This window comes from Pteronotus mesoamericanus, unplaced genomic scaffold (genome assembly GCF_021234165.1).
Source record: "Pteronotus mesoamericanus isolate MK-2021 breed Mesoamerican mustached bat unplaced genomic scaffold, CSHL_Meso_final contig_73, whole genome shotgun sequence".
Lineage (NCBI taxonomy): Eukaryota > Metazoa > Chordata > Mammalia > Chiroptera > Mormoopidae > Pteronotus > Pteronotus mesoamericanus.
The window spans coordinates 13175357-13192756 of NW_026555245.1; the positions used below are offsets into that span (position 1 = coordinate 13175357).

General features: G+C 35.6%; 1 protein-coding gene across 2 annotated transcripts in view; it reads left to right on the forward strand.

Moving 5' to 3' along the window:
• ALDH1A1 (aldehyde dehydrogenase 1 family member A1) overlaps nucleotides 1–17400 on the forward strand; it is a 131087-nt gene that overhangs the window by 453 nt on the left and 113234 nt on the right. Inside the window, exon 1 of one of the 2 annotated variants that reach the window (XM_054583019.1) lies at nucleotides 35–278. The exons of the other annotated variant lie outside the window; for it this stretch is intronic. Within the exon in view, the coding sequence (XP_054438994.1) occupies nucleotides 197–278 (82 nt within the window). The 5' untranslated portion in view covers nucleotides 35–196. Of the gene's footprint in view, nucleotides 1–34; nucleotides 279–17400 lie in introns of those variants that run through there. 2 annotated transcript variants of the gene reach the window in all.

Here is a 17400-nt window from a genome sequence, read left to right on the forward strand (position 1 = left end):
CCCGGGTACAGGGTAAAAGGGGAGACCTTGGACACACGTGGGGAGGAGCCTGGAACTGGATCAGGGTTTTTGAGAGCTAGAGGGATAGAGAAGCCTCTGCAGCCGAAATTGGGCCCAGGAAGCTTGGAAAAATTCCAGCGTGAAAGAAGGGAAGGAGAGGGACACATGGAGCAAGGGGTCCTGAAAAAAGGAGTAGATGGAAATTGACCTTGGAAAAAAGGGCGGAAGAGGATTGATGGGAAGACTAATCATTTTTAAATTGCTTGTGACAAGCCGAGGTAGGTTCAAAAGGCAGGAGAAAAGCAAGGAACAGGGAGGAAAAAGAGATTTGTATAGAATAGAGGCATTGCTTTGCTGCGAGATTCAGGAAACCAGGAAAGTGCAATACACTCTAAGCAAGGAGTTGTGGGGTAGGGGGTGAGGGGGGGTGACGGGAAGGCAGGGGGTGGGTAGGGGGCGGGAATGGATGAAATTAATAATCTAGGCAATTCCGGTTCCCTTTCTCAGGTGGATTTGGTAGATTTCTCAGGACTTTTCACCATCCAGATGGATTTGTAGTCCCACAACTAGAACAGTTGACCTCTGAGGATGACATTTATAGCTTTGATTTGAGAATATATTCTTACCTAGGACAGGGCACTTTTTCTATGTAAAGTCTAGTTTCTGTATCTGTTGCTAGGTAGATGACATATGGATTGGGGATATCTTCCTGTCAAGGTGCCTGTAAGGTATTATATAACAAACTTTTTAAAAAAAGTTTTAGAATCTTTGGCCCCGAAAATATTTGAGGTTTCAAGGCTAACTTTGAATGAGAATATCCAAGAATGTTCATTGGTAGTAAGTATGTTCTCACGTAGGGAAGAAAGCAAGCCCCCCAAGTGAATGATAAATATAATGTATTTCCTCAAGGATAAATCTTCAGACCCTGACCTACAGTATCAAATTCACAAAATATCTTGGATTTCTAAATATCTAGACTCTTAAAATTTAAAGAAAAATCTGGCAAAAGCCTACATACCATGGAAAGTTTTTGACCTCCTGGCAGAAGCTAAGCTAATTGGCATTTAATCATGTCATATATAGCTACTGAAAAAAAATTTTTCCTAATGATTTTCCATGAAGTATCACCTTCTCTAATATAATTAACCCCACATTGGATTAAAGTATAGAAACTATGCAGCCATAGCAAAAACTTTGCGCAAGTACCCACAATATAGACGATTGATAATAATTGCTTGATATTGTGTTATTTGAAAGCTTTGATAGGAGAAGATAATGAGAATTGCCTTGTACTGGCATTGCCAGAGATGGTGTACTAGTTTCTCAGGGATGCTGTAACGAATTACCGCAAACTTGATGGGTTACAACAACAGAAATATATTAGCTCGCATTCTGAAGACCAAAAGCCTGAGATCAAGGTGCTAGCACAGTCCTGCTCCTTCTAAAGGCTGCCTTTTCCACCTTCTGTTGGCACCAGGTGTTCCTTGGCTTGTAGCTGTGTAACTATAATAGCTGCCTGTCTTCACTTGGCCTTCTCCTTTTCTCCCAGTCTTTCCTCTGTGTGTCTGTTATAGGGATGCCTGTTATTGGATTTAGGGCTCATTTGGATAACCCAGAAAGATCTCCACTGAAAATCCTTAACTTCATTACATTTGCAGTGATCTTTTGTTGAATAAAGTCATAGTCACAGGGTCTGGAGTGTGGACATATCTTTCTGGAGGCCACCATTCAACTAATTACAGATGTGCTATCATATTCACTACCATTGCCCTACGGTGAGAAATTGAAATCAGGTCATTCAGATTGTATTTTTGTTTTTTGTTTTTTTCCTGTGGGAAGTAGTTTAGCAGGGTCTCCACATCTCCTGGGTTCCAATACAAGCTGTTATGTCGTAGGTTCATGTGTGTGAGCATGTTAATAAATCTCTCTCTACCTCAGTAAAATGAGGACTTCTAGCAGTACCTCTCTCAGAGATTAGTTAAAAGAATGATTTAATATCTGTAAAACACTTAATATTTGGCACATAATAGTTATTTGGAAAAAAAAACAGTGGCTTCAGTTCATAGAAAAGGAATGATATACTCTTAGGGATTAAGAGGAGAGGGTGTTTTGTGGAGGAGGTGATATTTGAAATTAAATTGTAAAGCATATATGGGAAGATGTGCTAAGCAGAAAAGAACATTTGAAAAGGTAAAGAGGTTTAAAAAATAGCTTCGCATGGTTGAGAAATAAAGTGAAGTAGAAGGGGAGCCTGGAAAAATATACCTAAGCCAGAACCTCATGATGATCCCTGAATTGTTGATCTCTCTCATATCCCACAGCTAGTGGCTTGGTCCTGTGGATTCAGCCACTTGTGTATTTTTCGCTGTCCCTGCATCTTTATTCCCCATTACCATTACCTGGATCTGGTCCCCCTTAAATCTTTCCTGGACAATTTTCTATAATAGTTAAGATTGCATTCAGCAGCCAGTAAGAACAACAAAATTTAAATGGCTTAACTAAATAGGGTTTATATTTCTTACACAACAAAATATCTAAAGTAAGTGGCTGCTTCCATTGGTTCTTCAGCTCCATGACAGTTGGAATGATAACTCTACCACCCTTGGCTCCTTTCCCTTTGGTTGCTACATGGCTGCTGCAGCTCTACCCATCATATCCATATTCAGAACAATAAGAAGGGGGAAAGGGCATGTCAGCTGCATCTGCACCATTCTGTTGTTCAAGAAACTATAAGTTCCCCAGAAACCACCAGCAGTAATGCACTTACATCTCATTACTATCAGAGAAGATGAGAAAGCATTTGGCTTCCTGAGCATTCATTGCAAAGAAAAGAAGGCCTAATTAGTAAGACAAGAAGATAGACAACTAACATTGTCTGCCACACTTTGTACTGGAGACAAGACACCTTGTACCTAGTGGTCTTGTCTCCAGTCTCCCCTCCACCAAGTCATGCTCAACTCTGACAGTCTAATCAGCTTTCAAAGAGATGAATATGATCATATTATTTTATTAACTCTTCATCAACATGCAGAGTACATTCTGTGTCATTTAGTAACATCTGTGACTTTTATTTGCCTTTTCAGTGTCATCTTTTGTTATTCTCCCTTTTATTTTGTAACATATCTGCTTCAATTTTCTCTCCCTTCTCTTAGTCACTATGCACCTAGGATTTTCTATGGAAATAGGAGGTGCTCAATACAGATGTGTGGTGTGAATGAAATATTCCTCATACACCCAAAACTTTACCCTGCCTCTATACTTTAGTTTTTACTGTTCTCTTTGTCTGGTATGCCCTTACACTTTACATTGTAGAACCGAAAATGCCCATTTAATCTACAGGATTTACGATTCTATGAAACTTCATGTTGCTTGCTCTCTTTTCCCTTTTCTCTCTGTTGGAGTGGATACTGTGGTGTCTTGCTAAGATCTACACTTCAGAATTAATGTGCACATTTCAGCAGTCTTTGAGAATTTCTGCTACTGATAGCTCTCAACCCCCGAAAATTTTGCCTTTGGTTTCAAAAAATTCCCTAGCTGGAGACTTCCCTCTCTTGCTGGGGTGTCCTGCAATAATGATTGGCTGGTGCAGAAAAACAGAGGCCCTGCTGTGTTGGCTCCGTTTGGGACAGCTGTGAAGGCTCATTCCCGCTCCATCGCTCCTCAGATGATCAACTGAGATTTTGGTTGCAACAGCATCTGTATTGTGGATCAAGTTCCCATTCTGCCCCAATCTGCTCTCCCTACATCCTAACAAAGGTATGTTCTGATTGGCCACCTCAATAAAACTTCGATGGAGAAATTTCCATCCAGAACATATTTCCAGGGAATCCAATAAAAAACAGCTTTATTGGTATTTGTGACTAGCTGCCTATAGTCTTTTGGCAAATGCTGGCCATGTAGGGATGTTTAGCATCTTTCTAAACAGACTGTATCCTGCAGTCAGCTCTGCCTTGCAAGTCTGAACAGCAGCCATGCCAGGAGGATTATTTGTCTTGCATTCAAACAGAAGAAGAAAGATTTTCTAGGAAAAGTACTATTAGGGAGACTTGTCACCTCCAAAAAACCAGACACGTAATTTTATGTTTCTCTTTTTATCACTTTTATATTTTTATTAAGTATATTTTATTGATTATGCTATTAGAGTTGTTCCATTTTTTCCCCTTTGCCCCCGCCCACCCAACACCCCTACTCCCTCCAACAATCTCCCCCCTTATTTCATGTCCATGGGTTGTACATATGAGTTCTTTGGCTTCTCCACTTCCTATATTATTTTAAACATCCCCCTGCCTATTTTGTGCCTACCAATTATGCTTCTTATTCCCTGTATGTTTTTCCCTCATTTTCCCTCTTCCCCCTCTCCGCTGATAACCCTCCACATGATCTCCATTTCTGTGATTCTCTTCCTGTTCTAGTTGTTTGCTTAGTTTGTTTTTGCTTTATTTTTAGATTCCATTGTTGATAGTTGTGAGTTTGTTGTCATTTTACTGTTCATAGTTTTGATCCTCTTCTTTTTCCTAGATAAGACCCTTTAACATTTCATATTAATAAGGGCCTGGTGATGATGAACTCCTTTAGCTTTACTTTGTCTGGGAAGCACTTTATCTGCCCTTCAATTCTCAATTATCAAAATGATCATCAAACACAAACGTCTGTGTTTGTACATATGACTTATATTTAAATTTAATGTTGCCTTTCCACCTGATCATACCCAAATACACCCAAGCTCACTACATACATAAATACCTTCCTATATACACACAACAGTGTTCTTGACAGTGAGGAGGAGGTGCCCAAGAAGTCTCAAATATAGGCCACCTACATCGGCCCATTCTCAAAATAGCAGCTTAAATCCTTTTGCTTTGTATGTATATAGAATAAAATCAATTTACTATCCATTTTTATAGATGAAATAGAGTTTGGTGCAAGAGCTAAAGGTAACCATATGTGGATAAAGTATAGCAGATGTTGGCTACCTATGTTTCTTTGCCCCTGCCAAGATTACTCTGACTCCAAACAGGGAATTCTGAGGCTGTGTAATCATTGTGGCTCACAAATGCACTTATAGTTGATGCTTGTGTTAGACAACAGAGTATTGACAGCAAAACCTGTGTATAAATTTTGGCTCCCCCAAAACTTAACTACTAATAGCCTACCATTGACAGCCTTGCTATAACATAAACAGTTGGTTAACATGTATTCTGTATATGTATTTTATACTGTGTCCTTACACTAAAGTAAGCTAGAGAAAAGAAAATGTTGTTAAGAAAATCATAAGGAGGAGAAAATACATTTATAGTACTTATTTATAAAGTAGACTCACTCACCCTGACTGGTATGCCTCAGTTGGTTGGGCATTGTTCTACAGAGAAAAACACCACTGATTTGATTCTTGGTCAGGGCACACGCTTAGGTTGTGGATTCAGTCCCCTGTCTGGGCACGTACAAAAGGCAACTGATAGATGTTCCCCTCTCACATAGATGTTTCTCTCCTTCTCTCCCTCCCTCCTCCTCTAAATAAATAAATACATACATACATAAAATTTTTAAAAATTAAGAAAAGTGGACCCACTCAATTCAAATCCATATTGTTTAAGGGTCAACTGTATATGACCAATGCCTGATTTATAATAGACATTCAATTAGTGATAGTTCTTATTGTTGTTATTATTAATATTATTGCTGTTGCTGCTGTTACATCAAGAAGTGTAATATTGAAAATCAATTGATAAATTTTGTCAGGTATAGGTAAGTCATGGAGTCAGAAAGGAGGGGATTTTATTTCACAACACAAGAAATTTCTTTCTTTTCTTAAAAATATTAAGTATTATCATATATTTATATTTTTCTTTACTCATAATAATTCAGTCTGAAAGGAAGAACTTTTTCTTCAATATCTCACTTAGGTATGATGAAATATAAATTTTTACTTTAATAGCACCTACTTTATTCCTAAAAAACTCAATTTCTGTTGTATAAATCATACAATTAATTTTGCCTTCAGATAAGTGACACTTGGTCCATGGCATATTCTATACTGTGCTAAATTTTTAACTCAGGTGCAAGAATTTTTCCTCAAATACTGTACAGTATTTTTCATTCTGATAAATTACACATTGCTAGTATGAAAAATTACTAATGCATATTGCACACATTGAAAGTGAAGGAAGCATTAATGAGTTTTTCTTTACCTTCTCATGTATGTGTGTTCAGGCTTGACAAATTATAAGCACATGTGTTGGTTTGTGATACAGTTTTATTAGCTTAATATATTTTATATCTAGTTCATGGGACCATGGCAAAGAAATAAAATCAATCAGCTAGTAAGTTTTCATTATTACAACAATATTTAGTAATAAGCTGTCACATATGATAAACTTAAATATTCAGAATTCCAGAGTACTGATTTTTAAAATATAGTAAGCACTGATGCAGTTTAGAAATGTAACTCTCTGGTTAACTTAGCATTTTGATTAGCTATTTATGTGCATATGGATTAATTACTTTAAGATAAAATACAAATCATCCTAAAATTGCATTGGACATACATGGTGTTTACCAGTATGAGGCTTGGATTGCTCTAGAGTTTTGAGTCAATTGGTGTACACCACATTAACAGAATGCAGAGATAAAAATACAAGATTATCTCGACAGATGTATAAGAAGCATTTGCCAAAATTCAACACTTTTCATGATGAAAACACAAACTAGGAATAGAAAGAAACCTACTTCAATATAATAAAATCCATATGTAGAAAGCTCATAGCTAAATTCATGCTCAATGGCAGAAGACTGAAAGCTTGTCCACTAAGATTAGGAACAAGTCAAGAATGCCTATTTTTGCCATTTGTAATTAACTTAATACTTTAAATTCCAGCCAGAGCAATTAGACAAGAAAAAGAAATAAAAGACACCCAAATTAGAAAGGAAGAATGTCACAGATGACATAATCTTATACTTAGGAATCCTAGACAATTTTATTAAAAATAGATCTAATGAATGTATTCAGCAAAGGTGTAGAATACCAAGCAACACACAAAAATCTGTTGTCCTTCTATACGTTAGAAATGAATAATCTGAAAAGGAAATTAAAATAGTTTCATCAAAACAATGTTATCAAAGAGTAAGATACTTAGGAATAAACTTAACCAAGGCTTGGACACTGAAAACTAGAAAACATTACAGAAAGAAATTAAACAAGACACAAGTAAATGGAAATATATCCCATATCTATGAATAAAAATTCTAATGGCTGTTTTTGCAGAAAAAGAAAAAATGCATAAAAAAATTCATATAGAATCTTAAGGAGTCCTGAATAACCAAAATAATCTTGAAAAAGAACAAAGCTATAGTTCTCACACTTTCTGATTTAAAAACTCACTATAAAATTCTAGTAATCAAAAGTCAGACACATAGACCAATAGAATAGAATAGTCAAATGACCAAATGGTATTGGTAGCATGTAAAAAAATCATTTGACCATATACGTGACCATCAAAATTAAAACTTGTGTGTGTCAAAGGTCACTATCAACAGAGAGACAAGGCAATCCACAAAATGGGATAAAATATTTGCATACCATGTATCTGACAAAGGATCAATGTCTAGAAGCTATAAAGAATGCCTGCAACTCAAAAACAATAACTTAAGAGGAAAATATGGGCAAAGGACTTAGACATTTTCGAAGGAATAAAAAATGGCCTCAAAACACATGAAAGATGGTCAACATCGCTAGTCAACAGGGAAAGACAAATCATATCACAATGAGCTATCACTTCACACACATTAGAATGGCTATTATAAAACCAAAATGAAAGAAAAATCCTGAGAAATGGCAGGTGTGTCAAGATTGAAGAGAAATTGGAAACTTTTTGTATTGCTGATGGGAAAGGAGTATGAAATAGTGCTAGCAGCTGTGGAAAACAGCATGACAGTTTTTCAAAAAAATTAAACATTTAATTACCATATGATTGTAAATGACTCTATCTTTAACCAAACTTTAATTAGGCTTATCTGAGTCAGTTTAGAGAGAATGCCTCACCCTTGACATCTGAGCAAACTCTTAATCCCTCACACTTGATAATTAATCACCCAGGTCTGCCTTCAGAATTCTGCTAAGTCAGTTTAGCATGAATTCCTCTACCATTTATGTCTCCTGTTAGTAATTTTCTATCCAGTAAACCCTTTAATCTGCCAATTGGCTATAAATTCCTAGCTTTTCTTGCCGATCTTTCTCCCCATTGTGATAGTCTTGATGCCTATCACAATAGTCCTCAATAAAGTCTTTCCTACTGATTAAAAGTGCCAGAATCAATTTTTGTTTAATATGATCAGAAATTCACTTTTAGGTATATAACCCAAAATAATCAACAGTGGGGACTCAAATAGACATTTGCACACCAATGTGCATAGTGGCATTATTCACTATTACCAAAAGGTAAGAACAAACCAAGACGACATCGATGGATGAATGAATAAACAAAATATGGTATATACATACAATAAAGTATTATTTAACTTTAAAAAGGAAGGAAATTATGATATACAGTGCAACATGAATAAACCTTGAGGACATTATGCTAAATGAAATAAGTCAGTAACAGAAGGAAAAAAAATTGTATAGTTCCACTAATACAAGGTACCAAATGTAGTCAAATTCATAGACAAAAAGTAGAATGGTAGTTTTTAGGGGCTGGGAGTGGGAAAGAATGGGAAGTTTCTGTTTAGTACTTAATATCTCTGAACTGTACACTTACATATGGTTAAAATGGTTATTTTTGTAATATATTGCCACAATAAAAAATGTGTGACTGAAATTCTCAAGTGAAAAATTATAATTCTCAATATATAAGGTTTTTCTTTTGTTAGTAATATCATGATATGGTTCCAATTTATTTAATATGTGCTACTTATTCAGTTGATGCCATGGTATACATTTAAAAAATGAACATCTGGTGAAAATTATCTTTCAAACATTGCTTTGTGTTGATTAAAATTTTTTGTTAGTTTAATTCTTTATCTCTGTATCAATTCTAAACATTTCAGAGGTAAGTGAGCTGGGATTTGTTTTTATCCTTTATTATAATATTGCAGTGTTTGAATATTTGACCTTTTCTTAAATAAATACAAAAGCAACTCTTTCTTTACAAAAGTAATTTCAAAGAGTGCTTGACTCCCAGGAATAATTGCTGTGACTGTATTAATAGATCTGGATTTGACTTGTGATTATGGTGAATCTGTTAAAAGGGCTGAAAACAAGCTCAAGAAAGTATCTGGTTCATCTGTTCTATGAAGGGCCCACCCATTCCAGGAAGATGGCCCTTTATTATTTTATTCACTTTTCTAAGACTCTCAGTAGAGCCTATTCTATTTCTTAATACTATTATTCCTGATTCAAAATGCCCTTGCTTAACAATATGCTCTTTATAAAATTCACTCCCTCTTATTCTTCCTACTTAGGAAATAATACAGTCTGTTTCTATAATGCATGTTTCAACAAAAGAATGTGCTCCTGTCTGTTAGGGGATTTGTGCTATTTTAAAGAGGAAGTTAGGTTTATTTAATCTGTGATTTCCTTTCGTATGTGAATGTATTGAATTCAGCAGGAGCAAACTCTCTGTCAAAGAGCATCGTTATCAATAGATGAAGAACTAAGGAAGGACACCTTGAATTCTGCGATATTCTTTGATGGCTGGTTTAGTGGTCATGCTTCCCATACATTTAGTTATTTGGCAAAACTAAAAATGTAGATATAAAATTTCCAAAAATATTTCCTTCTGTGGTTTAAAAACTAAAAAGTGGTTGGTAAAGAATTCTATATCCCATATCTCTCTCTTTTTAAAAAATTTTGATGAAATTGGTCTTCTTAAAAAACATTAAAGACCTTCCTTAACTCATTGCCCAGTGGAAAAACCCTGAGCTGAGAGCAAAAGGATGCAAAGTGTGGATAACCAAGGGCAACGTAAGCTCTCGATATTTTATTAGGGTTTTAATGATTTTTATTGGTGCTCTGGTTGCAAATAAGAGGGATTTCGAGTGGTCTGCTTCTAATTCTAGTTTTCTGATAAGCCTTGTTGGCGTCCCTTTCTGCAGAAATCCAGCTTTTACTGGAGTAGATATATAGTATGTTATTGCAGTAACATCTAGAACCTAAAATTTTTGAAGGATTACTTATAGCTTTATACAGATGACCTCATTTAATCCTTAATACAAGATTTTTGAGTTCAGTATAACCCACTTCAAGATTGAATGAACAAGATTTTTGAGTTCAGTTGAGCCCACTTTTGTGAATATTTTGCTGTGGTTCAATGCTATTTTTTGCAAGGATGTACAAAGAACCTCCCTATATCCTTCAAGCAGTTACCAAATGGAAACATTTATCACCTTGGCTTTATCATTCTCTTTCAGCTTTTACAAGCAAGTTGCAGACATGCCTGATGCTCCTTTACCTCTAAATATTTCACAATATATTTCTTAAAAACAAAGATAGTTCCTTATATAACTACAGTATAATTAAAGCCAGGAAATCAACATTGATACAATAATATTATCTTATTCAAGTTGTCAGATAATTTTTTCATAACAAAATAAATACATTACATTTAGTTGTCTTGTTACAAGTGTCTCCAGTCTAGAATTGTTACACAGTTTTCCTTTGTTTGTTTGTTTTTTGTGATTTTTAACACATTAGAAGAGGTCAGGCTAATTCTTCATTAGAGTGTCATTAAATATAAATTCATTGATGTTTCCTCATGACTATGTTCAGATTATGTATTTTTACCAGAGCATTCCAGTGATAGTTTGTATCTCTATCAGTCACACAGATTATCGACATTGTGGCCAGCACTTAAACCTGCATGAGGAACACAAAGCCCACCTCCTCAACCTCCATGCATAACATAATGAATAATTACAGAACTAACAAAGGTCCATGATTTCTATAATCATCACTGAAGATTTACTCTAACTTCTGCAACATTATAGATTAAGAGCAGGGAAACCAAATGGCATAATAGGATAAACCTATTATAAGAAATAGATGTTCATTTTCTGTTGTGTGGGAAATGCAATCCAAAAATTTGGATTAATAGAAAACTATCAAAGTCTAGTTTGCGTGTCTTAGACTATCAGTCTTATGATTCCTTACTTTACTTGCTTTTCTGGTGACTATCTTATTTTCTTCCCCTAAAAATTTGTTAAACATTATGAAAGGGTCAGTTTGATTCTACACTATTTCAATTTATGCTGGTTTATTTCTAAAGAGCATAATATATTTTTTAAAATTTTTTTAAATTTTATTTTAATTTATTTTTTCAAATACATTTGTCTCTGCCTCCCCCCCCACCACTTTCCCTTGCCCCCTCCCTCCTTCCCTCCCTCAGCTCTTCCCCTTTGGTTTTATCCATGAGTCCTTGCTATATGTTCCTTGACTTTCCCCTTCCCTTCCTTTTCCCTGCCCCCCCCTTCCCTCTTGTCTCTGTTGATTTCTTTTCCTTTCAGTGTTGCTGGTCTTCTTTTCCTTGCATCTTTGTATTGTTGGTTAGGTTCCGCTTATAGGTGAGATCATATGGTATTTGTCTTTCGCCCCCTGGCTTATTTCACTTAGCATAATGCTCTCCAGTTCCATCCATGCTGTCTTGAAGTTTAGTAGTTCTTTTTTTCTTTCTGCTGCGTAGTATTCCATTGTGTATATGTACCATCACTTTTTGATCCAATCATCTACTGATGGGCATTTAGGTTGCTTCCAACACTTGGCTATTGTAAATTGTGCTGCTATGAACATTGGGGTGCATAGGTTCTTTTGAATTGGCGTTTTGGGATTCTTAGGGTATAGTCCCAGCAGGGGAATCCCTGGATCAAAAGGCAGTTCTATTTTCAGTTTTTTGAGGAAATTCCACACTGCTTTCCACAGTGGCTGCACCAGTCTGCATTCCCACCAGCAGTGGACTAGGGTTCCCTTTTCTCCACAGCCTCGCCAGCACCTGTTGTTTGTTGATCTGTTTATGATGGCCATTCTGACCGGTGTGAGGTGGTACCTCATGGTGGTTTTGATCTGCATTTCTCTGATGGCTAGTGAAGCTGAGCATCCTTTCAAATGCCTCTGGGCCCTCTGTATCTCCCCCTTGGAAAAGCATCTGCCCAGGTCCTTTGCCCATTTTTTGATTGGATCGTTTGTCTTCTTGGAGTGGAGTCGAGTGAGTTCTTTATATATCTTGGAGATCAAACATCTATCTGATGTATCATTAGCGAATATATTTTCCCATATGGTTGGCTCGCTTTTCATTTTGCTGATGTTTTCTTTCGCCATGCAGAAGCTTCTTATTTTGATGAGGTCCCACTTGTTTATTCTTTCCTTTATGTCCCTTGCTTTAGGAGACATATCAGTGAAAAAATTGCTGCGTGGGATATCTGAGAGTTTCCTGCCAATGTTCTCCTCTAGGACTTTGATGGTGTTGCGACTTATATTTAAGTCTTTTATCCATCTTGAGTTTATTTTTGTGTATGGTGTCAGCTGATGATCCAATTTCAATTTTTTGCATGTAGCCATCCAGCTCTCCCAACACCATTTGTTGAAGAGGCTATTATTGCTCCATTTTATGCTTCTGCCCCCTTTGTCAAATATTAGATGCCAATATAGACCTGGGCTTATTTCTGGGCTTTCTATTCTGTTCCACTGGTCTCTGTGTCTGTTCTTGTGCCAGTACTAGATTATTTTGAGTATAGTGGCTTTGTAGTAGAGTTTAATGTCCGGTATTGTGATCCCTCCTACTTTGTGTTTCTTTCTCAAAATTGCTGCATCTATTCGGGGTCGTTTATGGTTCCATATAAATTTTTGAAATGTCTGTTCTATTTCTGTGAAATATGTCATTGGTATCTTAATAGGGATTGCACTGAATCTATAAATTGCTTTGGGTAGTATGGACATTTTGATGATATTAATTCTTCCAATCCATGAGCACGGTATATGCTTCCATTTATTTGTGTCTTCCTTAATTTCTTTCTTCAAAGTTGTATAGTTTTCTGCATACAGGTCTTTTGCGTCTTTGGTTAAATTTATGCCTAGGTACTTTATTTTTCTTCTTGTTATATCGAATGGTATTTTTTTTCTGATTTCTTCTTCTATTGCATTGCTGGTGTACAAAAATGCCTTTGATTTCTGAATGTTGACTTTGTATCCTGCTGTTTTGCCAAATTCACTTAGTAGGTTGAGGAGTTTTTTGGTAATCTACAGGGTTCTCTATGTACACTATCATGTCATCTGCAAACAATGATAGCTTTACTTCCTCCTTTCCTATTTGGATGCCTTTTATCTTAAAGAGCATAATTTAAACATTATAATCAAACTGCCCTGTGTTGGAGAACTTCAACTCCGAAAAGCTTGCACAAAGGTGGTGATTTCTATGTAATACATAACTTTCCTAATTATTTCAAAATCCAACCAATTATCAAAATAGATTTAAAAATAGTTTTATGAATCAATATTAATAAATAAGCCTCCATATTTTCAAAACTACACATCTTGGACTAATTTTTCTAATGTCATTATTGTGATGTAAATTGAAACTTAAAGCAATAATTAATATGTTGAATTAAAACTGATGTTTTGTTCATGAGTATCCTTAAAATAAGTTCTATAAATTGAAACAAATTTATTCTGGATACTTTTTATTTAAAAATTTCAGTTTGTATACTCTTTCAAAATCACAATTGACTTGATTTTGACTGGTAAAAGTAAAAAATCCCTGAAATAAGCATAGCTTCTTAGTGTACACTGATACTGCATATAAAAGAATAATTACATAATAAAACTATTTAAGTCTATAAGAATTATTCTGTATCTCAAATATTACCATTCATTCTCAACACTGAAGTCCTGGAAAAATCCATGACCCATTGAGAAAAATTAAGGACTATTTTATTTAGTGTTTTTCAAAGATCTGGGTTTAAGTCATTAGTAGGTCATGACCAGTGAATATGTTGATTTAGTGTGTGTGTGAAGACATCTAAACACATGACCCTTTTTTGTGCTGAGTAGACAGGGAAAATAGTTTATTTAACTGTGATATTATCAAAGAATGCTTGAAAGCCACTGGTTTAATAAGTATTCAATTCTAACTTATTTTTCACTGTTAGGTTCTGCAGATAACTACTGGATGTACTTTGTTCTTCATTGGTGTTTTTTCTCCTGCCCACACTAGATGGTTCCAGGGCCTTTTTCTCAGTCTCTATCTATCCTCCTGCCATGATACGGACAAACTTTTCACCTAGGAATAGTACCTCCCTCTTCATCCTCAACTTTCTCATAAAATTAAAGCAGTTTCATCCAGCATGCCAGGGTCTTCTTTATTTTAAGCTAGTAGAGTTTTTCTTCCCTCCATTGGTAATGATACTGTGTCCCTTCCCACCTGAAGAAATGTGCGTAAACAAAATTTCTATTGTCTAATTTCTTCATCATTATACACTGAATGCCTAATACAGAGTATGAACTCTAGAAATATTTGGTAAATAAATAAAGGGATGTTACAAACCTGCTAATAAGAGTGATCCTATCTTTCATTATAAAATGGCCATCCTAAAACATCCTTCTCAAGCAAATTGTTAATATGAAATGACTAAAAGCATCCTCCCCAGAGAATGTACAATTAAGGGGTAAGAGAGAGAGAAGAATCTCTTCTTGAATGAGATTAATATAGGGCTGGCAACAAATTAAATCAAGCCAGCAAAGATGTTTTGGTTGGTTCACGCATCTTAATCAACGTCTTACAGTTCAGCGTTAGAAATTCTAACATAAAACCTCGGCTTATCTTGAAAGCTCATAGGACCTAGCAACATCAGGACTATAGCTGGCTGGAGCTGGATGGCTGATTCACTTGGATGAGTCATGTGTGTAAATTTTTCTCTCTGTCTCCCTTACTAGCTGTCATTTCCCAGGTACCTCATATCATGTTTTCCTTTTTTTTTCTTGGTTGGGGTGGGGTGGGGTTAGGACTCAGTAGATATAGGTGAGATGAGTGCATAAATTATAAATGGGCCACTCTGCTTAAGGTTATTTGTGAAGATGGCTTAAGTGAGTAGAAGGTTCTGTCCTCTGTTCTTGTCCTCACTGCATTTAGAGCTTGTCCCACAGGAATCACATTTCAGCTACCATCTCCACCATAAAGCTACATTTGCAAGCCTGGCCTGTTGCCTGGATTCTAATCAGAAATCTCTAACTGTCCCTCAACAACTCAGTCTGTATCAAGAACTTAACTCTGTTATCTAGCCAAAACATACTTTCCAACTGACTGCCCAATATTTTTAATGCCTCCATTATCCTTCCATGCATATAACCTTGAAGCCTCAGCAATTTTAGATTCCTCTTTATCCCTCACCAGCCACATTCAGTGAGTTATTAAGTCTAGTTTATTCATTCCTCAAAATATTTAATGTCTCCATTTTACTGTCCTGCCTCTATGCAAGGTCAAATTTTATCATTGTGAGGAACACTTAATTGCTCCCCCTGCCTCAAGCCTTTCAATAGAAATTTATTTATAATATCAACAAATATCTATCAAATGCTCACCACTGTCTTGAAGTTAGGAAGTACAGCAGTGAACAAAAGTGATAGAGTTCCTACCCGTATAAAAATGTCAGGTAGTAATAAGTTATATGAAAAAAAAGCATAGGAGGAGAATAGGAAGTGATAAATGAAAGAACTACATTAAAAATAACTAATTCCTTTAGTATTTATATTTATATGCAATTAAAGAAAATTTATCGCATATAGTTTCCCAGAATACACTTCCTAAAACATTTCACATTATGGCATTTCTGTTTTCAAACACATTCAAAAAATTATTCACCTATAAAACAGGTGGAATATAGATCAAAGTAATTAGTTCAGGTTGGTTAATCTGGCCCCCAGTATTCCTTTTTGCCTTTAGTCTATAAACACAAAACTCTAGACATAGGGTTAACTTTCTGGCCTTATGCTTTTCTGCTTCATTGACCCAGTGCCATTCTATGTAAATCTCTCTGAAGCACCCAACCCTTCAGATGCCTGTACAAAGGCATTTCTCCTTTCTCCGTGCTCTGGGTGATCCAGTATGACACACAATCTACCACCTTGTAATTAACTGCCTCCATGTGGTCATATTGTATCTTCCCAGGTGGATGGCACACTTGTGAAAGATGACTGTCTTGTATTATATAACACTCTTTCTAGTACCTTATGAAACAGCTGGCATAGAAATGGGTGTTTGTGAAGTACGGGTTGACCAATCAGTTACCTAAGTTGACTATAGTAAGCCTCTCCCTGGGCCCATATCATCTGCCCTTTTCTTTTGGTGACATTAATCCTATACCTGAAACAGAGTCATTATTTGAATTTTCCACTCGAATATATATTTTATTTTTCCCCTTAAATGATATTATAGGTCTTAATATCATTTTGTGTCTAGGATGAAATGCTGTTATCAGGAAGTTAGCTTTGAGCACTTGCCACAAGGGGGAGCAGCGGCTCTTTTTCAGGTACTAGAACGACCACATAATCATTCTCTTAAGAGCTGCCACCCCAATATTTTGCTCTCCCCTTTGTGTGTTCCCATGATGTTCTCTATTTTTTTTTCTCTTGCATGTATTTCTCACAACTGAAGGTAAATTTCTTCTTCACTTCAAAAGAAAATTTTATTATAGTTTCCTTAATTCTTGTCCTCTAAACACTAATAGTTTACTTTTTACTTAGATTCTTAATTCCCTATTTTTAAAGAAGTGAATATCTACTGTGACACTAGTACTTTTGAAAAATACTTATTATTGGAGATAACAATTGAAGGGGAAACTGGAAAATATCTTTCAGTCAATATCTGACATGGACAGTAGGTAACATACACTTTTGTCCCTCAGTTTACCTAAAGTATTGAGTGAAAATAGATATTTAATGCTTGCCAAATATGAAAAGTTTTTAACTAAAACTGGGTGTTACAATACTGTACACATATAAAATTACATGTATAAATATAAAATAGAGCTAGCAGAGATATTAAAAATAATCTGGATCAAAGCCTTCCAGTTTACAGATAAGAACAAGTCACAGAGAGGTCAAATGATAAGCTGATCTAGTTCATTCAGGTCCAATGTTCTTTCCTTCTCTCTTCTCCAAGAGAAAATGGAAGTTCTATTGTTTCTCTCGTAATCATAATATAAAACCTGGACCTAAAATAGTTTTTTCACAAATCTGACAATGTTATGCTAAAGATCATTAAAACAAGGTTGCTTTGAGTTTTGAGTACTATAAAACACCTTATATCCACACAGTACTGAGGGTTACATTGCGGTTCTTAATGTTATTCAAGTAGATTTATCTGTGCTGAGTTGGAGCCTCAAATAAAATGAAGAAAGTTATATAATAGTAATAATGACAAT